Source organism: Pelodiscus sinensis, chromosome 13 (assembly GCF_049634645.1).
Source record: "Pelodiscus sinensis isolate JC-2024 chromosome 13, ASM4963464v1, whole genome shotgun sequence".
NCBI classification, from domain to species: domain Eukaryota; kingdom Metazoa; phylum Chordata; order Testudines; family Trionychidae; genus Pelodiscus; species Pelodiscus sinensis.
The window spans coordinates 21,340,285-21,367,497 of record NC_134723.1 but is presented as its reverse complement, the minus strand read 5'-3'; the positions used below and the strand labels follow the sequence as shown (position 1 = coordinate 21,367,497).

The following is a 27,213-nucleotide window of genomic DNA, read 5'->3' as shown; positions in this document are numbered from 1 at the left end:
GACCAAGGACTCCTGGAATAGCAAAGAGTAGGCTGACCTGCCTTCCTTTCCTGTAAAGCTCCTACCTGACACATCTGTGGTGATGAAGGTAAAAGCCAGAAATGTAAAGGTGGTTTTACTTTGATCCCAACTCGCTACTTGGCTTCTGCGAAATAGCCCATTTGTAAAGGGCCACATAATATGTACTGAGTGAGGCCACAGAGAGACCAACAAATCTGCATTGTAAATATGGAGGAGACCTAATTTAATTCACCCTTGATGCTCAGTGAGGCTCATACACTTTCTCAGCCCCACTGAAGTCCATGGGCGACTGGAATAGAAGAGACAGCTTGTATGGATGTGAATCAACAGGGAAGAGTACTCAGCTGCTTCTCCTGCTGTCCAACATGCCAAGGCTGCGCTCCCCATTATATTTTCTTTGTATTACTGTGATTTCCTAACCTCGGAAGAAGTGAGTTATGAAACTGGAGTTATCCAAACACATCTTGTCTGAAGATAGCGTTTCATCCAGCAGATGCCATTTCCTGCCCTGTAAATGGCTTTCATTGTTTTGTTTTGGCTCCCAGCCCGGTGTCTTGTAGGGCTGATGACAGCACAGCTGAACTTTGGGGTCCAACATCATGAAAATACCACCAGGGATGAGAAGTGAGCTGGGAACATTTTATATTTCTTAGGTGTCTTGTTGAAAACATTTTGGAGGCTTAGTGGAGATGCTTGCATTGTGTGGCTGTTATGGTTTATTGTGGGTCAGTAGGCTACTAACTACTGTTTGCCTCTTCTATAGATTAATAACTGTCAAACCTTTTCCAGCAGTTCTGTCAGTTCATCAGATAAGACATTATCTGTACCAGCTGGTGCCAGATGCCTCCCTTCATATTTTATATGCTCTAACCCACAATGCTTCAACTATTAATCTTGCAAATACTGCATTATGAGTGAGAGCACATCCCAGCACAGAGACTTGCTATTAAGTGTATCACAGGAATAGGGGACCATGAATACCAGTCACAGAGGCCTGTATTATTTGTATTATGGTAGTACTTCAGAGTCTCAGTCACAGACCAGGGTCCCATTGAGCAAGGTACTGAACAAACACGAGTAAAAAGATGTCAGATGGATACTGACAGATAGAGGAGTACAAGTTGAACCTTTCTAGTCCATCACTTTGTGGTTCAGCAGCATCCGTAGTCCGGGGTGAGTTTCGTTAGCCGGATGTTCATTTGTCATGGGTGTGACCAAGTTTCCCACGGTCCCAAGTCTGTTTAGAGCCACCAGTCCTGGCTCTCAGTGTTCTATGTGGTTATTTAGCTCTAATTTATCCCTAAATATCTTCTGAGAGCCCAGTGAGCTGTAGGGATGTAAGTGAATAGTTGACTACCCAATAAACCTAAGCCTATTGGGTAATTGAGTTGGCTCCTCCCTTTGCTGTCTCTATATCAAAGGAAGCAAATGGTGTGTGTGTGTGTGGGCAGAAACAGGAGTCAGTGCTGGGAGAAGCCAGGTTAAAAGCCAGTTTCCCCCCAGCACTGTCTCCGTGGTGCTGCCTGCCCATCCCCACCCTGTGCTACTGCCTCTATCAGAGGCAGCAGCGGAAGAGTGGAGTAGGGGAGGCTGCCGCAAAGCAGCCTCTACTCGTGGCAGGCCCAGGCTCGCTGCAGGCAGAGACTGCTCTGTCAGTAGTCCCTGTCTATGGGGGAATGCCAGTGGGGAGTTGGGCCCACCCCGGGGACAGGGACTGCTGCTGTGAAGCAGCCTCTGTTCGCAACAGCTGGGGCTTGCACCAGTCCAGGACTGCTGCAGCTCTGCATTTAAAATGCAGAGCCGCAGCGGTCCTGGCTCTGTCCCAGCTCACACCAGTCTGGAACCTACCTCTGCAATTCAAATGTAGTAGGAGCCGGGCTGCCTGCACTTGGCTTACTGACTAATCATGTAGTCAATACAATTTATATTGACTACACGATTAGTCGGTTACCCGCCTCTTAATGTCTGTAGTAAGCAGTGAAAGTGTTGGTAATGCTGCTAGATAATGTTAACCTCCTGTGGTATGGAAAATTATTTGCTTCAGCACTGGTCAGGTCCCCAAGGTGCCAGACTAGAGAGGTTCAACCTGTATAAGGAAACAATGACACAATATTGGCCATCATCCTACCACCAACCCTTCCCTCCCCCCCAATCCTCTGCATCCCTGCTACTGTGCCGATACCTTCTCCAAGACCCTGCACTCTCGCCAATACCCCATCTCCACGTCGCAACCCCTTTCCAGATCCAGCATCCCAATCACCTGTCCCTGGTCTCATCCCAAATTCCTGCACCCCTTCCTGCACTCTTGCATCAAGTCACAGCCCCCTCCCAAACCCTGCAGCTCCTCCTGCACCCCTCCTCCAGGTCAGAATCTTCTCTTGCACCCATATACCCCTTCCCAGATCCTACACCCCCTCCTGCACCGCAGTCTCCTGTCGGAGGTCACAATCCCCTTCTTCACCCAAACTCCCTCCCAAATCCCACATCCCCTCCTATACCCCAGTCACTTACCCCAAACTCCCCTCTGCACCATCCCAAACACGGCACTTTCCCCATTAATATAATGGAAGAGTGTGGCACTTGACAACTTATCACATTTTTGGAGTGGTCTCCCCCCCATCAAAAATTATTTCCCACTCCCAGCATACATAAAACAAACTAGCCTTTTACAGAAAACTACAAATTAAAATGAGGGGTTTTACACATCTCTCATTCTACACGACTCTCTATGTCAGACAGACATGCACACGTGTTGCTCATCATAGCCGCTTTTGACTCAGTTTTAGAGGAGATGTTAAAACAAGGCTACCTCTTCATGCTGAACAGGAAGAAGACTGATCCAATGTGGAACTTCTAGAAAAGGGAGAGGCTGTCCAAGATACGTGTGTGTGTGTATGTGAGAGAGAGCCATTTCTCTTCAAAAGGTGGTTATTCCTGGAAGAAAGTTCACTCCAATGATAGGAGCTTTTCCTGAGCTTCCTGGAGAAGTCTTGCTTGCTCTAGTGGGGATTAGTATCTGTCTTGACACTTAGTGGAAGGTCTTCTTACTTCAGCTGGAAAATTCGCTTCTCTTGTATGGAAAGCCTGCATAAGGAAGTGAGTATCCAATAGCTGTACATCCTTCTCTGTCCTTAAACAGGAACTGCTGTTATCTCTGATCGTTTATAGTTTTATCACACTTTCCCAGGACTGGAGACCAGATTGACTAGAAGGGTGTGGAGCCAGGGAATGAAATTACCTATCGTAAAAGTGAAGGGGAAGAAGAAAAGAGTTGGCAGGTGCATTGTTGCACAATGCTCATTAGATGCATATTACTTATCGAACAGATTTCTTTTAGAGCACAGCAAATAATGAAACAATAACTTTCCACATTTCAATTTCAAAGTGACTTTGTGTTGGCCATAATTGTGGCCCCCTCCTTCTCCCTTGGCTTCTAGTGACAATTATGCAGCACAATTCAATTTTGGAATATTTGCAATCAATCTGTGCAGTAAAAAATATGAAAAGATTTTTCTGCAGTGTATTTGAATAATGAATATATCTGGGAAAATTGCAGTCTGCTCTCTTCATAGCTGTTAGCCAAATGAGAGGCTGAGTTCAGTCAATGAATTAATTCATTGTGAAGTATTTTTTGGTCATTTATAGAATTTTTTCTCTGTGGATGACCTTCTCCCAGTGGACTTCTTAGGTGCAAATGCTTGCATTTAAAATACCATATGCTTGCTGGTTAATAAAACTTAATCGTGATTATGAAGTTGCATGATCATCTTCTATCGTATGAAGGAGTGCTTTTGAGAGTCATCAAAGCACAGTCCCATTTTTAAATTCAGCCTATAGCTGCTAAATAAAACCCCCAGTAATGTTACTAGGATATGGTGGATGGCGCCAAAACATTGGCCTGGGCCCTTCATATTACTCTTTAATAAGAAATGAGGAACATATTGTTTGATTAGTAAGAAGCTGAAAGTTCTGCTTAGCTCTGCTGTTGGAAGCAATCAGCATATATTGGTAAAGCTGCAGGAATTTGGTACTTGACCTTTGAAGGTCATCTCTAAAATAATGACTTTGAGCCCTGGCTCATGGGGGAGAGATTAAACACTTTCTCTAGCATGCATGTCACTGCAGTGAAGACAGGAAAGGTGTAAATGTAAAGGGGGGCGATCTGGCTGATGTCACTACAAATGCTATCACCTTTTCCCAGAGGAACTGCTGGATGTCTGATGCCTTCTCTGCTCAGGGCTGGCTCTGTGGGCCTTGGACTTTACAAAGAAGCAAAGCATGTGAGTGCTTGCTTTTGCTGCTGATGGAGAGTGTCTACTTCTTGGAGTGGAAATGAGCTTGTATGCTTATGGAGATGTGAATTTGCTAGGGCAGAAATACCCACAGCCATCAAAGGGTTGACAAAGGTCTTGTAAAACAAACAAAACACAAAGAGGGGAAGTTACCATTGTGCATGACCATGCTGCAGTGTTGCCAATGCTCCTGATATTAGCATGAGTTCCGTGATATTTGGTGGTGATCTGATAGTCCCAGCTTCTCGAGATGCGTAGAAAATGAGAGACTCAGCCTTTTTTTGTTTTTTTTTAAAGAAGTTTTAACTCTTGTGGTTGCAGAGACAAGCTGGGAAATTCTAAAGGCTGAAATATTCAGTGGGAAATAAAAATCACTCCAAATGCATCACTTTGGCTTCAGAATCATGTCTCATGATTTTTGTGAGTGCTCAGGGTTGGCTACATTGCCATGGTTCTTCACCTGGAGGATTGCATCTCATCCTGGCTGTGTCCCCTCCACGGATATGGAGAGATTCGGGAGATGGGCCCAAGAGAAACACCAGGCATGATGCTGCTTGGAGACAGTAAGCTGAAGTTTAGGCTGTTACCATTTGGCTGGCTGCTGAAGGCAGATTTTAGTGCAGCCACAAGGGAATCACACTGGAGGAGGGTTTATTCAAACAAGGTCTAAAGAACAAGCTTGCTGCAGCATGGAGATACAGACAGATGAACTATATGCTCTGTCTTTTCCAGTCTCGTCTCTGCTGGCTAACAGTTGGCAACTTTCATCAGGTGACATTTCTCTGTCATTAAGCTGCATTTAACAATGACTGAGGGCATGTCTTCACTCGAGATCAATGTTCTGGTATTCAATTTAGGGTGCCTAGTACAGACCCATAAATCAAACGCAGAGGGCAGCTCTACCTGGCACCTGTGCTCCTCGCAGTCGCAAGGACTAAGGGAAGGTGATGTGAGTGTTGGCACCTGTCGGCCTCCTGTTGTATGGATGCCACCAGACTCAGCTTAAGGTAAGCCAATTCCATCTATGTATTTTACGTAGCTGCAATTGTGTACCTTAAGCCAACCCCTTACGGGTCTAGTGTAGACCTGGCCTGAGTGTGGCTGAATCGCTCTGTGGTAGGTGATGGTGCTGGCCCCTGGTGGTCTGGATGCACCTTTTCCCTCCTGTTAGCTGCAGCCAGTGTCAATGATGCTGCATGTTTCACTTCTTTCATTCTCTCCAGTTTTTCCTGTGGGTTTAAATGACAGAATAAATGCTTGTGTTAATGATACTCCTATTCTGCTGTGGGACGTGGCACTTTTGCAATCAACCAATTAAGCCCCACAAAACTCCTTAGTGATACTGCAGGCAGCAGCAGCAGCAGGGGTTTGGCGGAGTGCTGTGGTTTGGTGCTCTTCCTTCCTGGCCCCTCTTGAGCAATACAGACCATGAACTAACTGTCTCCTGTCCTGCGCTACTAACTTTCCTGACTTTTATGGTCTGGGCCCCTCAGCTCAACATGGAGTACTGCATCTTGGGACTTGTAGTTTCCGTGGGCTTACTAAAGAGGAAGACAGCAACACATTGCTACTTAGGGCTGCCTTTGCCTATCCCTGTGCATTTGCTTACACACTTACCCAGTTCGTTCAGAGAAATCACCGACTAGTAATCTTTTTACATGTCATTTCTTGAACAGAGGCCATATTTGTAAATGGCTCTTGGCAGTGGCATACATAGATAGGCACATAGGTAAAAGATGATGTGTAATATTCTGAAGAATATTGAAGAACTTTTGTTTCCTTGCTGGGCTCTTAAGCCGATTGGGATTCTGAATGCTACTACAGCCACTTTGTCAATTTTTTGTTTTATTTTCTAATAGAAGTTGTTCCAGTTTTCTCTGTTCTGCGTTTTGCTCTGGAGATGGGTATTTATGAAACATTATGGTCAGTAGAAGCAGCGAGTCTAGATATAACTGTTCTGAAGCTTGCTTCCACTAAACAGATGACTAAGAAAAGGATTTAGAGAGGTTGAATCCTGCTTTGAGGGTTGGGCAAGACCAACTAGGAAAAGGCAGGTAGGTCCTGCCCTCAGAGCTTTTTGTAACAAGCCTCCCATTACACTAGGAAGGTAGAAGGAAGGTCTGGCAGACTGTCGCTGAGGTTCAGATCGCTTCAGTAACTTGAGTCTTTTCAGTGTGTTGCTGGGGGGCAAGGATGCAAATGTCTTCAGTAAAGCCTGGTTTCCATTTTCTTATCTGTCTGACTCATGAGTTGGTGTTTCTGTGACTATACTGTATGTCTTGCAGTAATGAAGTAGCTTCTCCCCATCCATAAGTGGAGGGAGGGAGAGATTAACATTAGACACAGCTTCAAGTTTCTGTCTAATATAGCAAATAAGATATACACACATAAGGCAAGCAGAGGAAGTTTCAGTTATGTCTCCCTACGGAGTAAATAAGCCACTGGCAATAAAAATGTTTCTTCTGTCTCGCTGGTCTTGTAATGGTATTCTCACTAGACACGGACACTTGGCTATGCAGAGACCTGAAGATGTTAGAGTTTCATTATTCTGGAATGTTTGGGTGAATATGCTTTATATCTGTGTGCAATGCACCTTGGCACTTCTGGGAGAGCAAAGCGATATGCATACAAAGAAAAGTAATAGCTGTTCTAGAGGGAAAGGCAGAATCACTGGCAAAATCCCTCCCGATCCCTAAAGAGCTTCCCCCACCTCCCATCACAAACATGTCTGAGGTAAATAAATTACTTGTTAAATTCCAGTTTATTGCAAGTTTTGCATAGAAATACTAATTCTGCTCAACTCCTCCAGCAGGGTTGAAAGTAAGACTGGGACAAATAATTCAGTGATTTTTGAAAGCATAAAAATATAATATTTTTTCATTGTATGTTGAATTAATTAAACGTGTGAAATTTCACAAATATTTCTCCACAACAGTCCCTTACCGTGAACGGAAATATTCCCAACTAAACAGCCCCTTTATTTCAATTTCTAAATTGTAGGTAGGCTAGACTTGTTTATACCAAGTGCTCTAGATCTAAGAGTATTTATTGGGCTTTGTGCCGGATGCTACCTTGGAGCAAGTGGACTAGAGATGTTGCTGGATGATACAAGGGACCGAATACAAGATTTGGCCATGAAAACAAAAAGTAGCAGCGTTCATATGGATCTTTTTCTGTCGTGCTTTCATGTGCCATTTTCGTGGAAGGCTGCCATTCTGATGCATGGCAGACAGAACTTTCTGATCCAGAGCAGAGAGCCCGTCACTTACCCCTTGACTGTTAGAAGCATTTTTTGTATGTCAGAGAGAGTCTTGCTGTCCTCAAACAGTCTTCTAGCACTGAGCCACAGCAAAACACAATTTATCTGAATGTAGGTCTGATCAGCCTTATCAGTGTCTTTCTTTACAGTGAGATAGCCCAGGCCTCCTGCAGCATGCATGATTTTGTTCTCTGTGCTAGGTTTATGGCCACAGCCTGAAGATGTTTTGTAAACTCATAGATTTGAAATCTAGAAGGGATCATTGTGATCAACTAGTCTGAGCTCCTTGTCTAGCATGTGCCAGAGAACTTCCCCCAAATAATTCCCAGATTAGATCTTTTAGTAAAAATGCAATCCTCGTTTTCAAGATGCCAGTGGTGTCCTAATCCAGCAGTTTATCCTCCTTGTTAAAAAAACATATGCCTTATTTCCAGTCTGAATTTGTTTTCAACTTTCAGCCATTGGCTCATGTTATACCTTCCTCTGCTAGAATAGAGAGTCAGTTATTAAATATTTGTTCCCATGTAAGTGCTTATTGATTGTAATCAAGTCACTCCTTATCTTTCCCCGGTGAAATAAATAGATTGAGTTCCTTGAGTCTTTAAGTAGAAAGCAGGATTTCTAATTCTTTAATCATTCTCATGGCTTTTCTATGAACACTCTCATACTTGTTAATGTCCTTGAAGTGTGGACTCCAGAACTGGACAGAGTAGTAAAGCAGTGGTTGCACCAATGCCACTGTAGAGGTAAAACATCCTTTCTATGCTTGCTTGAGATTTCCATTGATGCATCCCAGAATTGCATTAGTAGCTTTGTCCACAGCATTGCACTAAAAGCTTATGTTCAGCTGATTATCCAACATGACCTCCACATCTTTTTCAGAGTTTCTGCTTTTCAGGTTAGAATCCCCCTTGCTGTAAGTGTGGCTGACGTTCTTTGCTCCCAGATGTGTACACTTACATTTTGCTGCATTAAAACACACATTCTTTGCTTGTACTCAGGTTACCAGATAATCCAGATAGCTCTGAATCAGGAACCTGTCCTCTTCATTGGAGTTTAAGGCCAGAAGGGACCATCAGACCATGTAGTCTGACTTCCAGTATTCATGGCCACCAACACCTACTAGTACCTGCACACTGACTAACTTTATCCTTGATGATTTGATGTTTTCTTCCAGGTCACAGAATTAGAGCCAAGTGCCAGTTCCTGTGGGACCCTACTAGAAACATGCCCACTCAATGATGATTCCTTGTGTACAGTTACATTTTGAGGTTTATTAGTTACCCAGATTTTAATAATTCATTTAATGTGTCATGCTAATTTTGTATCTTTCTAGTTTTTAATCAAAATGTCATGCAGTACCCAGTGAAATAGCTTTCACATGTCAAGTGTATTAGATGAACACTATTACCTTTACCAACCACACTTGTAATTTCATCCAGAAGATAATATATTAGATTGGCAGGATCTATTTTCCATAAACCTGTGTTATTTGACATTGATTGTATTACCCTCTTTAAATTTTTTTTTCAAATCCTGTATCAGCCATTCCCTTATCTTGCCTGCGCTTCAATGTCAAACTGACAGACCTGTAATTACTCCAGTAATAAGAGGTGGGTGCTTTTTGTATCACTGAGTGAAAACTCCCTCCTGAGTTTTAAGCCCAAGGCTTTACAAGCAGTAAATGTGACTAGTAATCCATATTACCCTTGGTTCCACAGAGCCTGTTAGCCACTAGAGATGCCCCACCACAGAGCACCGATCTTATCTTCGTGTGCGAGCTGCCTCCCTTCTTGCTGTGTGAATAGTCAGAACCATTTTCTTTCTTGTTGATGCTCCACTGGGCAAAAAGTCCCCAAATAAGTCTTGATATGACACATCTGGTCCTGGAAAAGGAGCTTCCGTTACTTAAAGAGGAACTTACAGGCTGAGCTGAAGCTAGAAAAAAACATGTTAATTTCTGCCAAAAAGCCCTTGCTTTGACGGTAATTGGTGTCAGTTGCCTGTGCTGCTCCTCAGGATATTGGTGTGTCGAATAAGAGCTTCCTGCCCCTTCTTAACCCAGCTTTTCCTTGGGCCTGACCCCACTGGTTCATAGCCTCCCTGAACTACTGGCTTTACCGTCTGCAGCCGTGGGAGGGATTCTCATGCCACAGGTTCGGTGCCTGAACTTCTCTGAAGGTCTGAGTAGGCAGGAAGAGAGAAAAAGCCACAGAAAGCACAAATACATTTGGTGAACTAGCCAAAGTGGAAAGGAAGCTTTCTGAAGAGCTGAGAAGTATTGCCTAATGGTTAGAGAAGAATTACAGGGATTCAGCACTCCTGGATTCTCTTCCTGGCTGTGCAACCAACTCACTCTGTGATCACAAGCAAGTCCCGTCTCCACCGACTGCTCCTGTTTACTTATCTGTGAAACTAGCCAATTAGCCCATCATAAGACGGGATTTTCAGGTCTCTCCTCCACGTCAGTCTTCTCTCCTGAGCCTCCGGTCTCTCTCTCCTTGTCTCTTTTTCTCTCTCTCTCTCTCTCTCCTCCTCCTGCTGCCTCCCCCTCTCTCAGCTCTCCTCCGCCTTCTGCCTCTCTCTCTGTCTCTCTCTTCTGCCCCTCCTGCCTCTCACTCTCTCTCCATTCTCCTCTGTCTCCATCGGGGATGCATGCTTGTCCAGGCCCCACCCCATGGGTGTGTACGTCACTGCCCCGCCCCCCCCTCGCCTCCCACTGTGGCACTCAGCTGACTTCTGCACCACTCAGCTGGGCCGCTGTATAGGAGCAAGCGGTGCGATCGGCCTCTCTCTCTCTTCTCTTCCTACTGCCTCGCCCTCTCTCTCTCACTCTCAGCTCTCGTCCGCCTCCTGCCCCTCTCTCCATCTCTCTCTCTTTCTCTTCTCCCCCTCCCGCCTGTCACTCTGTGTTTCTCTTCTCCTCCTCCTGCTGCGTCTCTCTCTCTCTCTCATTGTCCTCCACCTCCTCCGTTCTCCTTGCTGTCTCCTCTGTGTCTGCTCCTCTTTCCTCCTTTTGAATCTGGTGCCCTTTCCTGATGTCAGAGATGCTCACTTGTCCAGGCCCCGCCCTCTGGCTGTTCCCTCTGGGCGGCGCTGTTGCCTCCCACCATGGTGCTCGGCTGACTTCTGTGCTGCTCAGTTGGGCCGCCGTGCAGGAGCACGAACCCCAAACAGCTGCTTGCACTGCTTACTCCAGCGCGGCGGCCCTGCTGAGCGGCGCAGAAGTCAGCAGAGCGCCATGGCGGGAGGCAGCAGCACCGCCCAGAGGGAACAGCCACCGTTTCAGCCTTAGAGTCACAGACATTGGGCTACTATCTGTGAAATGGGAATAGGGACACTCACCTGCCTCCCAAGAGGTTTGTTTCATTTTAGCTCTTTAAACAGAAGGCACAATAGGCATAAAAATGTCATGTATTTGTATGGCAAAGTCATAATAGTAGATAGGCGGATGGCTAGAGGATATTTAGAGTCTTCATCCCCCCAGACTAACTCGTGCTGCTCTGCTGACTTCTCTGGTGTCAGAAGAAATTTCAGAGTCAAACCAGTTAAGCTCAGTCCTTGGTTTCCAAGGCTTCCATCAGGTTTCAGCATCTGATAACCATGTAATAGAGCTTGAGGCCAGCTTTTCTTTGCGCCGTGTTTAGAATATTCCCTGGCATTCCCCACATTCCTGGCAAGGAGGTTGTGTTTAAAAAAAAAAAAAAAATTGTTACCCTTGTGTCTTTCTGCGACGTCTTTTAAAACCAGTTCCCAAAGGCTTTTTGGCCTGGTTCTCCCGTGGCGACTGTTTGCTCTGTAATGGAAAGGAAGTATTGGTGTTTGATTCTCTTTACTACTCCATCTTCAAATGAAACAGACACAAAAGTTTGTAATCTCAAATTTAGCTCTGGCCACCTATATAAAATTCAGGTTCATAGTCACTGGTCTTTACCCTCATTCCAAGGTTTCACTCCTGCATCCACATTTCCACAATTGTGACCTGCTTGATGCCTGCAGGTTCCTAGCTCCAGACTTGCTTTGCTACTGCAGCACGTCTCCATGTCTTATTTTAGGGGGTTATATTTTTGGAAGAAGATTTTGTCTGGATTATGGTGATAGTTAAGTATGCAGAAATTGTCATAATGGTCCATGTGGTCTGGTATTGTATCTCTAGGAAAGCAAACCCAGTGTGTCTGGCCATTTGTACTATAATGTATCTTCTAGGGATGGAGGGGAATACCACAGGTCATCAGCCAACACCGCAAAAGCATGGAGATTATTTTGTTCCCTTTACTGCATTAATATCACCGCTACAGGGGAATGGAGACCTGCTAGAAAATTATAGTTGGGTGTAATTGCTAGTAGGTAGATGACTAATATTTGGAAGCTTCAGGGGGTAGCTGAATTAGTCTGTACAGGATAAACTTAAACAACAACAAATGCTCTGGTAGTGCTTAATAGACTAACAGAACATGTCGATGGTATCATGAGCTTTCGTGGACACAGCCCTCTTCTTCAGCCCCCCAGTTTTGAGACAAAACTCTGATCATCTGAAGAAGTGGGCTGTGCCCACGAAAGCTCATGATACCATCAACATGTTCTGTTAGTCTGTAAAGTGCTGCCAATAGTATTTGGGAGGATTATTGCCTATTTGATTGGTACATTAATACGCTCTCTCTCTGTCTTTAGGGAGTGAGGGGGCTGATGAAGTTGGTGGAGACATGAAATGAAAATCTGAGAGAGCTCTTGGCCATCTGTACAAAATGCCCAAATCTTATTCTCCTTTGAAGACTTGGCATTGTTTCACACATGGCAGGTAGCAGTAGGTGCCAATCACTAGCGCATCCAGCTGCTTTGGGTTCCACAATTATTATGGTAGCAGATGATGGTCTTTTGAAGATACTGGTCTAGTTGCCAAAAGTCAGTAGCGAATGAGGATTCAGTGTGAAACTTTGGGCACAAATAGGACCATTCTGTGCCTCTGCCAGGCAAACCGGATTTGACTCTAAAAGTAAGATGAAAAGAGCCCATTGAGAATGACTGACTTTTACTGGCTGCTAGCTGAAATGCCCAGCCTCAGATCCTGCAGTATTTGGTTCTACCTTACTCCATCTCCCCATATTAATGAATTCTGAGTGCCCCTGACACTTGGCAGGGGTCCTCTTAAACTGCTGCCCCCCATAATACTCAGGGGGCATTAGTCTAACTCTTGGTTCTTCTGCCCCTTGCTCTCCCTTCCTTGTCCCCACCCCACCCTGCTCCTCTGTTCCTCCTCTCTGGCCCTACAGAAGAGAGCAGCATCTGGGCAACTCTTCCTTTCTCCCATCAGAGAAGGAGCCATTTGTTTCCTGGGCCCACTCAGCCCTCTGCTCTGGACAATATTTGAGCTCACTGCAGGCAGATGGACAAACTGTCTCTTCCATCATCTTTGGAGCCAAGAAAGATTCTCTCCTCCCTTTTCCCCTCCCCTAAATATTGGCTGACTCCACATCCATGAGAGAGATGGATGATCGTCATTCATTGTAGGAAATTTACTGTCTGGTTTCCTTCTGTGGCGCCACTGGAGCACTAACAACAGGAAGGTCTGACTGGGATAATCATGGAAGAGGCTTTTCCTGAGAATTTTGCTGAGATCTTTTTGAGGGGGGGAAAGGATCACAAATATCCTGGACACACCCCTCTCCCCCATCTCCCCATCACTAGATACATACGCAGACACACACGCACTGATGGATACACACACATACAAACCCCTCTGTGTGCTGCAGGAGGAGAATTAATCTTGCAAACTGGTATGAATGCTCTTAGTTCCAGAGTCCTGGCCAAATTCCAGTTCAATTAATGTCATTTTGCCTAGTCAAATCATCTTGTAGTGTTGGCCGGAATGTAGTTCTTTTTCACATCCTGCCCTGAATTGTTATGCAGCAATGCTATGTGCTGTTTAACAGAGGCCACGTTCCCCTCCACCCTATAATCAAGAGCACCTACCAATCTTCAGTGAATGTGTCCTCCTAGCACCCAGGAGGAAGGGAGGTGCCATCACTCCCATTTTACAGGTGGGGAACAGAGGAAACAAAGATTAAGTGACTTGCCAAAGGTCACCCCTACATTCTGTAGCGGAGCAGGGAATTGAACCCAGGTCTCCTGAGTGCCAGGTGCTAGTGTCTAAAGTATTGGACCATCCTTCCACCACAGAGTGAGTGGCCTCTTGAGTTTTCAAGGGATTGACCATCCTTCACCACTGTGTTGAAGTGCACACTCAGGGAGCCAGACTCAGATGTGCTCTCAGTGGGTACATCCAAAGTGTTGGGTCAGAATCTGGCTTGTAGTGCCCACCCCCGTCTTTAAAGTGCATATTTTTCTAGTAAAAAAACACCCACTGTTTTTTTAGTGGAGGTGAGAGATGTTACTGGTCAGTCTCTGGTTGAATAGGACACATTTCCATGACATCGCTCAATGCTCCTGCTCCTGGCATTGTGTAATGTTGCATGTTCCCAGTACAGTTCGACTTTAGGATGCAGCATGTTGGTAACAGTGAGGGGGAGAGGAGGGGAGTTATACCCAAAGAGCTAGGACTGCTCAGCACTTCTGAAAACTTGTATTTGGTGTCTGATACAGATATAGGCACCAGGGTTAAGCACCCAGGTTAGAAATGCTGCCAATAAAGGTTGGAACTGGGAAAGTCTGGTGAGGTCTTAGCTAGTACATGCTCATGGCTAGTACAGGAGAACCTCTATAATGTGTCTCCTCAGCACCTTATTTATTTGCTGTATTGCTCACTCGCTTTCTACTAAAATGACTTCCTCATGCCAGTATGTTACTGAAGTGAGTTGCTCCAAGGGAGAGCAGCAGAGGCAGAGTTTGAGAAGCTTGAAGTTGTTAATCGGCATGCTGTACATAGACTATTACTCTCACTTTCTCTCTCCTACTCCCACCCCTGCTATTTAAATAGTTCAGCCCCCTCATTGCACAAGCTGTGGATCTATTAGTTCCTAGAACCAGCTAGGTGGCTCTCAGTGCAAATGAGGTCAGCAAGGGCAGATTTTATTAGTAGAGTCCTGTAGGCCTGGGTAGAAGGGAACACAGACCTCCAGCTTATTGCCTGCAGGAAGGAATTTTGGTTGGGAATCCTCCCATCTCCAGTGCAGGGTGCTTAGGCTGGCTGCAGGAACGGATGAAGGGGGATGGTGCTCATGCTTTCTTATTTTCTTAATTTAATCTGCAATTTCCAATGAACAAAGCCAGGATTAACAGTTTCAACTATGGTGAGTCTGTCTGTGCCTGAGCTTTACATTTCCACTTGCAAGTTGGCTTTAAAGGGGAAGGTGGAAGTAGTTTGTAAAATTAACCTTTTTTTCTGCAGAAGGGGTTTTAGAAACAGCATTTCCTCTTGCAGCTTGTTAGTTTGCTTGGGGTGTTCTGTCTTGACATAGGAAAAGGATTTGGAGATGTAATTCCTTTTTTAATATTACCATTTTCCTTTTTAAAAAAAACAAATTTACTTTTCTTGCAAGGTGATTTCCTTTACCTTGTATTCTCTTTTGAGAGAGACGCTACGGTCAGTCTGTTTGCTGCTGTACTAGATGTGAGTCCTCAAAGGCATTGATAAGATGAGGCACTGAAATCCAGGGTGTGGGTGTGAGAGGACCAGAATGTAATCAAATGACAGTTACATTGTGTGTAGTTTTCCTCTGCACTCTAATTATAGTAAGACTCTCTAGTCCTTTTAATGTTTGGGTTTATTTCTCAGTTAACCCAACCCATGAAAGGTCTTTGACTCCTTTGCGTGCCAGCTCTACTAAACTTTTGTTGCTTCCTGTGCACACGCCCAATATGCCTTCCTGGGCTTTCCAACCCTCCACTTTTCCTCCTGTAGAGGGAGCAGGTGGGGGCAGAAAGCCTTAGAAATAATTGAAGTGCCAACCATGCCATAGTTGGGTATGTCTACACTACAATGTTAGTTCGAACTAACGGACGTTAGTTCGAACTAACATTCATAGGCGCTACACTAGCGCTCCGCTAGTTCGAATTTGAATCGAACTAGCGGAGCGCTTAGTTCGAACTAGGAAAACCTCATTTTACGAGGATTAAGCCTACTTCGAACTTACTAGTTCGAATTAAGGGGTGTGTAGCCCCTTAATTCGAACTAGTGGGAGGCTAGCCCTCCCCAGGTTTCCCTGGTGGCCACTCTGGCCAACACCAGGGAAACTCTATGCCCCCCTCCCGGCCCCGGACCCCTTAAAGGGGCACGGGCTGGCTACGGTGCCCGTGCCAGGTGCAAGCCTGCCAGCACCCAGCCAGCAGACCCTGCACCTGGGACGGCACAGAGCCACCCACCCGATGTCCCCCAGCCCACCCCCTCTTGCCGGGACCAGGCTGGTGGCTCCCGGGAGCTTGCCCTGGACCGCAAGAGGCGGGCACCTTCCTGGGCTAGTGCGGACATCGTGGACCTCGTCCACGATCTCCGCACTAGGCACAGGAAAGTGGCCGGCTAGGGCAGGAGAGCTGCCAGCCTGGCCACCCAGGAGCAGGTGTGCATGAAAATCAAGGGGGTCCACTGAGACCCCCGACCCTGAGCCCTGAGCTTACAATGGCCGTCCTGGGTCAGACCAAAGGTCCATCTAGCCCAGTAGCCTGTCTGCCGACAGTGGCCAATCCTAGGGACCCTGGAGGGGATGGACCGAAGACAGTAACCAAGCCATTTGTCTCGTGCCATCCCTCTCCAGCCTTCCACAAACTTTGGGCAGGGACACCACTCCTACCCCCTGGCTAAGACTACTCCATGGACCCAACCTCCATGACTTGATCTCACTTCCCTTTAAACTCTGTTCTAGTTGTAGCCTTCACAGCCTCATGCAGCAAGGAGTTCCACAGGTTAACTATTTGCTTTGTCAAGAACAACTGTCTCTTACTAGTTTGAAGCCTGCTACCCATTCCTTTCCTTTGGTGTCCTCTAGTCCTCCTTTATGGGAACTCATGAAGAACTTTTCTGAATGCACCCTCTCCACCCAGCCCCTGCTTTTAGAGACCTCTATCCTGTCCCCGCTCCATCTCCTCTTTTCTAAGCTGAACAGTCCCAGTCTCTGTAGCCTCTCTTCATCTGGGACCTGTTCCCAACCCCTGTTCATGTTAGTTGCCCTCCCCTCTCCCAACCTTTCTCTTCCCCTCTCCCACCTCCTTTTCCCAGTCTCCCCCAGTTTTGTTCAGTAAAGACCGAGTCAATGTTGGAAGAAACGTTATCTTTATTTTGTACATCAAGAAGAGGGGCTAGGGAAGGGTAAGTGGAAGGAGGTGAGGGAGGAATGGGGTACGAGCCCCCGATGGGGAGGACTGGGCTGGCTCTGCGGGCTTCTGGGGGTGGAAGCTCTCCTGCAGCCCCCCGATTGCCCCCTCTCCCCAGATGGCAGCCTGCGGCAAGTGCAGCCGGTCTGATGGCCGAGTGCTGTGATGTGCCCAGTGTGGGTACTCCGGGCAATCCAAGCCAGGACTGCTTTGCAAGCGGGGCACCCCTGAGAACTGTCTGTCCGGGGTGGGGGTTGGGACCCTTTAAGCGCAGCCCTTGGCTAGCCTGACACAGCATCTCCACGCTCTAAGTCCTCCTCTGATGCCCTGCCAGCACTGCTTCTGGCCATCCTTAAGCCCTGTTCAGGGTCCACTCAATGTGGACTTGCTAGTTCGAATTAGCAAAACGCTAATTCGAACTAGTTTTTAGTTCTAGATGCGTTAGTTCGAATTAGCTTAGTTCGAATTAACTAATTCGAACTAAGTTAGTTCGAACTAACTCTGTAGTGTAGACATACCCATTGAGTTTTGTAGCCTGGAAAGATTTTTTTTTTAATTTAACATTTAAAGAGGGGTAGGGGTGAGAGAGAGATGCAGTGATGGGGGGCAGGATGATAGGAAGGAAAAGGATTAATTTCTACTCAGTGCTAGTGAGAATTGCTGTACCTGTGAGAATTATGCATCTATATTAATGACCAATGCAACAATAATGCTGAAAGTATCTGAATGAACTGGGTGCGCTGTTAGGATTGCAAGAGAAGACAGATGATTATTATTTCCATAGTGTTGCAGATGGGCAATGGCCTTATAGATTCAAGAAGTCAAGGTCATTGCCCCAGAGAGCTTAATATCCTTTCATGGGAGCTTTTCCACCCTACAAATGCTTATACTGTACACATGAATAACTTCACTTATTTGAATAGTGTCACTGGCTGTATTTGGCTACCTCTATGATCAAAAGCTTTAGAGGGGAAGCTGAGTTAGTCTGTAACTGGAAAAACTTAAAAAACAATTAATAGTCTAGCAGCACCTTAAAGACTAACAAAACGTGTTGATGGTATCATGAGCTTTCGTGGATACTACCCACTTCTTCAGTCCAGTCATCTGAAGAAGTGGGTTGTACTCACGAAAGCTCATGATACCGTCTACATCAATGGTCCCCAACCTTTTGGGGCTGCCGGGTGCCCAGAGGCGGCGCCATGCATGCGCCATGGTGGCAGCACCGTGCATGCGCCGCACGCCCGGGGCGGGGGCCACGCATGGGCCCAGGGCACAAGAATGGCTCGGGCCAGCCCTGGTCACTAGGCGGGCACACATAAATGCCCCGGCGGGCGTTATGGCGCCTGCAGGCACTGCGTTGGGGACCACTGATCTTCATGTTTTGTTAGTCTTTAAGGTGCTGCTAAACTATTTGTTGTTTTTTATATGATCACAGTTACTTTTATGCGTAAGTGTTTGCTGGATCACGTCCCAATTTAGACACAATAACCACAACAAGTAAACATCACACATTAAAAGGGGCAGAACATATTGAAGTGCCTGAATAAAAAGGGAGATGAAATATCTTTTGTGGGTAGGTTTCCATCCACATAATAGGGTTTTAATAATCTCAGTTGTCCCATTATCTGAATCATTGTGCAACATTTTCTTCTTCTGATTGGTCTACACTTAAAATTTAGGTCAACATAGCTACAGCACTCAGAGATATGAGGAACCCATGCTACATACTAGCCCAGCCCCTGGTGTAGATATGGCTAGGTCAGTAGAAGAATGCCTTTGTCATCTTAGCTGCTTCTGCTCAGGGAGGTGGAGTTCCTACAGCAACAGCAAAAATCCCTTCCATTGCTGTCATCTGCATCTTCGCTACAAGGTGTTCCCAGCAAAGCTACAGTACTGTAGTCCCCCAGTGTAGACATGGCCTCTGTTGTTCATAACTCATTTTAACTTTTAATGTGGTTTTGACATTTTGGTTTCTAGCTTTCTCTGTCATCCATGAAAGTGTAGTGAGGATGCCACCAACTGAGATTAGCAATGGGATGGTAGCAGAAAGAACTGACCGAAAGAGTGACAGAGTGTTTCCTGGAGCCCTTGGTTTGCTGTAGCCAAGGACAGTAATGTGCAACATTAGAACTTGGAATCTGTCACTGGAGCAGCTTTAAAATATCATCTGCCAATGCCGTGGAATTGGCTGATTTTTCCAGACAGTACAACTCAACCATCCATCAGGCCAAAGCCTCCTAGACCTTTTTATATTAGAATAGATACAAAATTAAGAGAAACTGCTAGTGAAAGGCACAGCCTTACTCTGTGACTCCCTCCCCTGCAGGGAATAAAATCAATTCTGTCAACATTTGCAGCTGAGTTTGAGCTTAACTAACTAACTAATACACAATTTAAAGCCTTAATCCTGCAAAGGTCTTACTTGATCTTGATGGGATTACTCACATGCTTAAAATTTAAGCATGTATCCTAGAACTTGTCTACACATACAGCAATACAGACACAGGTCTGTAGTCTGTTAGTGAGGATACTACTACGCCAATGGCAGAGCTTCTCTGGTTGGCATAGTTAACCCATCTCCATGAGAGATGACAGCTATGTTGGCAAGAAGAGCTCTCCCATCAACATAGGACTGTCTACACTGGGAGTTAGGCCAGTATACGTTGTTCATGGAATGTGTTTTTTCACACCTCTCGATGTAAGTATGTAGTGTAGACTTGACCTAAATCTCTGCAGAATTGGGGCCTAAATTTGTTCAATACGCTTAGCTCTTAATGTACCACGTTTGTTAGTCAGTTGAGGCAAGATTTGGGCAAAGTGAGTGCCAATCTGAGCTACATGCCAACAGCTCACTGGACATAATGTAGGTGGATTAGGAGTTACATTTTATGACTTGTCTATGTAAATAATTAATTCACAGGAATCTTGGGTGTGATGTTATCTTGCCCTAGTTTGCTGCAAACTAACTGTTCATGTGAACCCTGCTGGTGCTCATTAACTGTCAATTAACATGCTGTATTCTAGTCCTCTTTGAAACAGGACTATAGAAGAACCTTCCTTGGGAATGGAAGTTGTATGTAACTGCAGTGTTCATAAAGCTGAAAGTTATGGTTGTTCTTTTAAAAGTTTTAGAGAGTAGCTGTGTTAGTCTTTAACTTTAAAAATAATGAGTAGTCCTGTGGCACCTTAGAGATTAACAAAATTATGTATAAATAAATAGTACCATGAGCTTTCGTTAGCAAAATCCACTTCCTCATATGATGAACTTGAGGGTAATAACGGAAACCCAAGTATTTTATAACAGTAAAAGGGAAAAAAAGATACCGGTCAATTCTAATAAGTCTAACTAAGTGGGCTGGAAGTGTCCCATACTTAGCTTTTTTATATAAAAATGAGGTGTTGAATTAAGGAAATACTGGCTGAACATTGCCTTAATATAGTTTTGAAACTATTATTTAGAAGAAAAATGCTGCTTTTAACTATGTTAATTAAAACGAAACAAGCACAGAAACCATTTTAGTCATTGATGTTTAATACAATCCTGTGCAGTATTTGCTTTTATTCCTCTTTCTCTTGTCTCTGTTGCTGACTGGTTGTCTATTTCTGATTCCAAATGAGGTGTGTGGTTGACCAGTCAGTTTGTAATTCTGGTATTCGTAACTCTGGTATTTGAGGTTCTGCTGTAGATCAGAGTACATTCACCATGTCATCAGGGTGCACACAGACCAACTGCAGCAGGCAGGAGCAACAAGGTTTCCCACCTCTGTTTGCTGGAAACCAAATGTTCATCGAAGCAAACCCTTAGTGTCTGAAGTGCAAGTGAGATGGAGAGGAGGCAGATTGTTACAGAGACCCGGAGAACTATTTGGAACTATCATTCTTTAGTGGCAGCACATTTTTATTTAAAAAAAAGGGGAAACTGCTCTTCACACGTGAAGCCTAAAGTAGCCCCATGTACCTTTGTGGGAAATTCAGCTTTCACTGCTCATGGGTAATAAGTGTGTCTGGGCAGTTGTTTTCATATGAGACACCATCAGCTTGTTCTGACACCAGTAGCTATGCTGTAGAAAGCATATTGACTACATAGAAACTAGTTAACTGTGCTGGCATTTAAGGTGTTTTAAGTTAGCAGCTGGTCATGGCAAATAATGATCTGGTATTGCAGCTCTTCTGGAGCCAAGTCCACTTCCCATTGAAGTTAGTTGGAGTCTTTGCATTGTCGCCTAGAAATTGGATTGTTTTACCATTTTGGCAAAAGGCTACAGCACATTAACTCTCTATGGGTTTTTTCTAGTAACAAACATTGACTTTCTAAATGATAAATACATAAACATCGAGGAAAATAGCAAGTTGTGGGTTTTTTTTAAATATCTGGATTTCAAGTAGTTGATAATCTGCCTGACTTTCACTAGCCTTGAGAAAAGCCAGTAGGTTTTTAGGACGGCAAGGAGATGTCAGACAGTATGTATGGCTGGTAAAAAGTCTGTCTCTGCTGGTACTAGAGAATCTGAAAATACCATATTACAGAGAAAACAGTAGTTCTGTGCAGTGACTACTGGCCAGAATTAGAGCTGCTACCCATTTGGGCTTTTTAACAAAATTATTTTCCAGGATCTGGCCCTTCCCTCCCCCGTGGGCCGGCTTTCTCTGATGCTTACTGCCTGACTTCACATAGGATACAATAATGCTATCTAGCAAAAATGGCACCCATAATTCACTGGTGCAGGCCCACTAGCTGTAGCCATGTTGGGAGGATCTACATGAACAAGACTCGGGTGGGATCAGGCATTATTTCTCTGAGCATTACAATTTCCAGCCATGTGTCTACTACACTGCAGCTTCTGTGGTTGGTAGAAGTAGTCATGAGCTGTAGTTTCCATTTTCTTGCCAACATAGAGAAGTGTGGTGATGCCTGTGCTGAACTGTCGTGGCCATGATGCAGGCCTGCTGCATCTCACCATCAAAATGCTTACAGTACAAGCATCTCAGCATTGAGATGAGGTTACAGGCTCATGGCTGAGTGAGCTTGGAAGATGGGGTCCTTTGGTCTAAACAAAGCATGTGCTACTATTGAAAAGTGATGGAGCGATTCCAAAGGAAGTGGGAGATGTGCATTTGTTTTGTGTAGCATCCCAGTAGCTGCTTTTGTTTTGTTCTTTTGTGCCTTTAATATCTGTATTAAAGCACCCACCTTCCACTTGTATTAAGAGCTACAGAAATTAGTTCAAATATGAATATGTTAATGGCTGGGTAATCAGTAGGGAGAGATACAGTACTCATCTGCTCACCACTTGTATAGTAAAGGAGCTGCTGCAGCCAAAGGTATGTGTTCATGCCTTCTTTCATGTGTGATCTTTGAGAGGCATGCTGACAGAGGTACTGCTATTCCCTAAACTTTGAGAGACGGTACCCTGAGTTACCCAACATCACTTCCACTTTGAAAGATTCTGCTCTTCATCAGCTCTGTGAACATTGCCTATAATTTTGCACCTGCAGTAATGTGTCCCCTGTTGGACTGTAGGGTCAAGTGACTGAACATAGATGTCTAACATCCAGATTAGGTGCTAAAATTAAAAATTCTGCCATTTGTGCTTAAGATTGAATATGCTGACTCTAATGATGGGTGCAACAGCATGTGTGGGGAAGGGTAGAAATTAGAGGCCATTTTGAAAAGCAGTTACCATTTATGTCTAGTCAGCTGTTTGTGTAGTGGGAGTTGCATGTGTGACAGGAGTTTTGTTAAAGTTCTTGTTTCTGTAAATAGCTCTGGAATGTCATGATGATTTCACTTGCTCCGGATTCATGAACTGGAAATAGTAATGTCCTTTCACATTTGAAGGTTGTTTTTACCCTTATTTTCCTTACACCTACCGCTCAAACCCTTTCTCCCCTCCTCACAAATTGGCTTCAAGCATTTCTACCAAAACTGTTCCAGTCTCTAGCTCCTCCTGTCTGACAGAGACTGGTAGGAGAGATTCAGAGAGGGTAACGTTTCTGGGAATTCTTGGTGTCTATGTGCTTACCACGAGTACGCAGAACGAAACTTGAACTGTTTGTGCATGTCTGTGTGCTTTTCCCTCCAGTCGGTTTTTGTGTGTCTGTGCTTTACCTTAGAGTCTGCAGGCTGGAAGGGGCCGAGATATGAATGCTACTTATCTCTACTGAGACACAAATGCATCAGGTTGTGTGAGTTTCAGGTTAGGCTGAACGGGATGTTTTGTCTGACCAAACATGTTTTGAAACTCATATTTTATTTTTACTGAAAGAGTCAATATAACTTTTTTTTAAGAGTCCAAATAACTACATGGAGCAAATTTAGCATTAGTATTAGGGATGTTAGTGTGTAGTCATTTTCACGATTAACTGATAAGCCCGAGTTTATCAGTTATTCCTAACAACTATACATATCCCCTCCTTGCTGCCTCCACGCGTGCTGCCCCCCCCTCCCCCCCAATCTACCTAACTGGCCACTTCCTGCTTCGTTTAGCTAGTAAACAAAATGAAGATAACTGCAGCTGAATGAAGGCCTTGTAAAAGGCAGCCCATAGCTGGTCTGTCTTTGTCTGTTTCCCTCAAAGCAGGACTTCTGTAGCCTCTCTAATCTAGCTGTGATGCTATATCCTCAAAGCTTTAACAGTTTGGTTGATTTAACTTCTCACATGATCTTGGGTGCAGCATAAGGCGGGCATTGGCTTCTGTCAAGGTAAATATCAAGATCCATTGGCCAGTGAGGCAAATATTGAATGAGGAAGAGCAGGACATCCATTTTCCACTCTATAAAATGGGAAGAATAGCATGTTTCCACCTCTCAAAGGCGTGGCATGTGACCTAACTTATTTGGGGGCATATGCTGCCCATGGAAAAAGATACTTGCAATTCCCATTGAAGTCAATGGGAGTGGCACATAGTGTAAATCTGACCCTATGTTTTAAAAGGCTGTTAAGAGCCATCAGTGTAAGACATTCTAGATGTTCAAAGGCCTATATTTAAAGTCTAATGGATCACTGGGATTGAGATTTTCAACACACAAGGTGAGGGATCTTAAGTTATGGAAGTGGGTTGCACAGCAGGGCAGAATCTGGCCTTATGGCCCATAGCATTATATATTTCTGTATATCACATAATCCTTCTCACTAGTATACTTCTCTATAGGGGCACTCTGACATCAATGCTTGTAAAATACAGGATGTAACTTCATGGTACTTTTTGTGATTAATTTCCTTTTCTTTTAAAAGAGGAAGAAAGAGAACAGTGACCGACAGCAAGCTCACTGAATAGCCACACAGTGAAATCAAAGGTTCAGTGAAGGGAGCTGCATATGCATGCCTGAGCGTATGGAGGAAACAGTGCCCTGTGCACAGCCAGCATTGCATTTCCAAACCAAATTTGATCAGACTGTAAGCATCCTCGATCCTCACAGCGTGTTAGGTACCTTACTGAATCGTCACAACCCTTCAGGAGGTAGAGAAATACTGTCATCCCCACTATACAGATGAGGAGACTAATGCAGAGAAGATGCATTGAGATCAAGATTTTGTTTTACTTCTAATGTCAGTGCTAATGGGAATGAACCTGGCTAGGAACCCACAAAGACTTGTGGGACAGAGGTAACTTAAGGAGACATCTATGCAGGATAGAGGCACAAAAGAAGAAAACAGGGAGCCTACACATCGCTGTTCAATAGTAACCTCAAGAGAAGAACTGAGAGACTGCAAGGTTCAGGGGGCACATGTGGACCTCAGATGGCTGGGAATAAGCAAGCTCCTTCTCCTGCCTGGAACTTTTGTTTGGATAATAGAACAGCAACTTGTTATCTTGTCAGGGTCCTTTATTCCACTCCTCTCCCTGCACTGAGGAGAGTGTGCTGGCTGTATGGAGAGTCTGGCAAGGGCTCTGAGTCTATACTCAGAGTCCAGGAACAGAGCACTATTTGAATTTGGGGAGGTTTCTTACATCTCTGCTCTTCTTGTCCCTATAAATGCATTTAGTGCTTATATTCTATAATAGGCAAGTTTCTGGCTTGCTGAAAAACAAACAGCTGGTGATTAATGGATTTTCAGAGGAGAAATAGATTAGGGAGTAGAGTAGTATGGACCATCAGTTTGCCTTAATTGTAGACCAGTGATGCTGCACTTCAGAGACAGCAGTATCCATTCCTTCGTACATTGGAACAAATATAGCTGTGATCTGGGACCTTATTGAAGGATGTTGAGAAGAAATAAGGGTCTCCTAGAGGGAGGGACCTCCCTCACCTCCCCAAAAGATGAATGTGCCTATCACATGTACACAGACACGTACACACAATACACTTGTCTGTATTACTTAAGTATCTCTTGTCCTCGTCTGACTCCAAGAGCATTCCTTCCCCCGGATCACTCTTCTTGTTTATCCTGCACAGTACAGTAAATGTCTGGGATGTGAACAGCAAAGCAATACATTTCTTAAGTTGTGCAACTGTCTCAATTGCTTCTGTCATTAACTCATGAGCTCTCCTCCTTTGTTGCAGCTCCAGCTCCCAGCCAGGTCCCAAACCATGGCTGCTCTCTGTTGACTTTCTGCCTTCCAGTCTTTTAGATTCCCGAGGGTTCCTCCATTGGGACAGAATCAATGCTGTTAAAAATAGACAGACTATTTCAGGGTTTGAATGGGATGGAGGCATTTGAACAATCCCTTGTTGGCAGTGCAACAGGGCGCAGTTTCCAAAGCTTGCAAGCCCTTGTAACTGTGTGAGGGTTAATTATGGAAACCTACAACATCTGGGACAATGTCCAGTGGAGTTTCACATGCCTGTCCCCATACTCTATCTGTGCTTATGGCTTCATTGTGTAATGAAATACAAAATAGACAAAATCAGTTACTTTTTATCAGTGACCTGTGTGAAACTGTGGAGGTTCCAATTCTGATGTGGCTGGTGGATGCTGCTGGGGTACAGGGTGTAAAAACTTGGCACACCTCTGCCATTCAAAAAATCTACTCCTCATAGCAAATGTTTGTATGAGATGGGTCCAGAGCAAAATTCAGAGCTGGGTTTCCCCAACCCTAGGGTGCCTATGGCTGAAAGCGCAGCAAGGGAGCTGCTTAGTGCATGGCTGGAAGTCTCTAGTGTTACTGTCCCTATCACTTGCTTAGTGTTACATGGTTTTGAGGGGCAGAGATGGAATAATTCCATTTGCTTTGCTTCCTCTGCACTTTTTGCTGAGAGCAGGAGTCATAGGAGCTGCTGATTCCCCTCTCCCTTCCGCTGGTGTAAATCAAGAGTAACTCTTTAGACCGCCAGGGAGTAACACTGGTGAGAGAGGAGAGTCAGGCCTGCAGAATAGTAACACAGAATTACAGAAAATAAAACTGGAAATGATGATTCTGTCGATTTAAAAAAAAAAAAAAAGAAATGGGCTAGATTAGCTAAAATCAGCTCCACACTTCTCCGATAAGAAGCTGTAAACTCAGATTACCTGAGTTTTATCCTCGCTGGCACTTCTGCTGAAAAGCACCCATTAAAATGGTATCTACTCCATACCTAGGGGCTAACACAGGATTGTTCCAAATGGTGCTTTCTGTACTGCTTTTCTCCAGCTTAATTTTATACATATTTGTACACTTATCAATATCAAAGAGCTAGATGAGTGAATTCTACACTTAAGGGGCCAAATTCTTCTCTCCCTTACGTCTGTGCAATCTGCTTCTAGTGTCAAATTCATTGTGGTTGTAGCAGCATTAATGAGAGCCAAACTAGGTATCACTGGCAAAATTCATTCCAGTGCAGTCACACCAGGGATGAATCTGGCCCAATGTATTTAGTACAAATAGGAATTCACGTCCTACGTGTAAAATTGCTTTCCAGTCCTCTTAAGAAACATGTGTTCTCCATGGCCTAGCAGACATACCAGACTTTTCTGTAGGTTCCATAATAAATAGGAAGGCATTTACATTTACAGACTAGGGAGAGAAATTAAGCTCCGTTTGTGCATATTTAACTTCTTATGCAATAGTTTATTTTAAATCAGGATGGAAAGAAAACCCATCCCAAAGTGCTGCATACACTAACTCTGGAGCTGAGGGGGAGTCTAATAGAAAAAGCCTGCATTCTCATTCACATCTGCCTACCATCTTATTTCATGGCTTTCCATTGTGGGCATCTTTGTAATGTGGTTTTCTTTTCACACACTAATTGCCTGTGTGAGACTTTTTTACAAGTAATTTGGAACTTGAAGTGAAATTCTGGAACCCAGGTTATATTTTTTTTTAAAGAGGAAGTGTGGAGTTGGAACTCTGCGGAATGGTTTTCTAGCTGTAATTAAATCTTCCTTCACTGCTTGCACCTTGCTGGTTTTAGACCAGTCCACATTTTGTTATATCCCTGTTTTTTTCTAGCTGTGT

The 27,213-nt window shown here is 44.6% G+C and overlaps 1 protein-coding gene across 13 annotated transcripts in view; it reads left to right on the top strand.

The window, feature by feature from the left end:
* The window catches only part of STARD8 (StAR related lipid transfer domain containing 8), a 158,759-nt gene that overhangs the window by 89,082 nt on the left and 42,464 nt on the right, over positions 1-27,213 (top strand). Inside the window, exon 1 of one of the 13 annotated variants that reach the window (XM_075940814.1) lies at positions 5,186-5,320. The exons of 11 other annotated variants lie outside the window; for them this stretch is intronic. Coding sequence is in view for 1 of the 2 variants with exons in the window: in XM_014574664.3 (XP_014430150.2) it covers positions 14,786-14,819 (34 nt within the window). In the remaining variant the exon portion in view is untranslated. Of the gene's footprint in view, positions 1-5,185; positions 5,321-14,190; positions 14,820-27,213 lie in introns of those variants that run through there. One more of the 13 variants, XM_014574664.3, reaches the window with a different exon arrangement.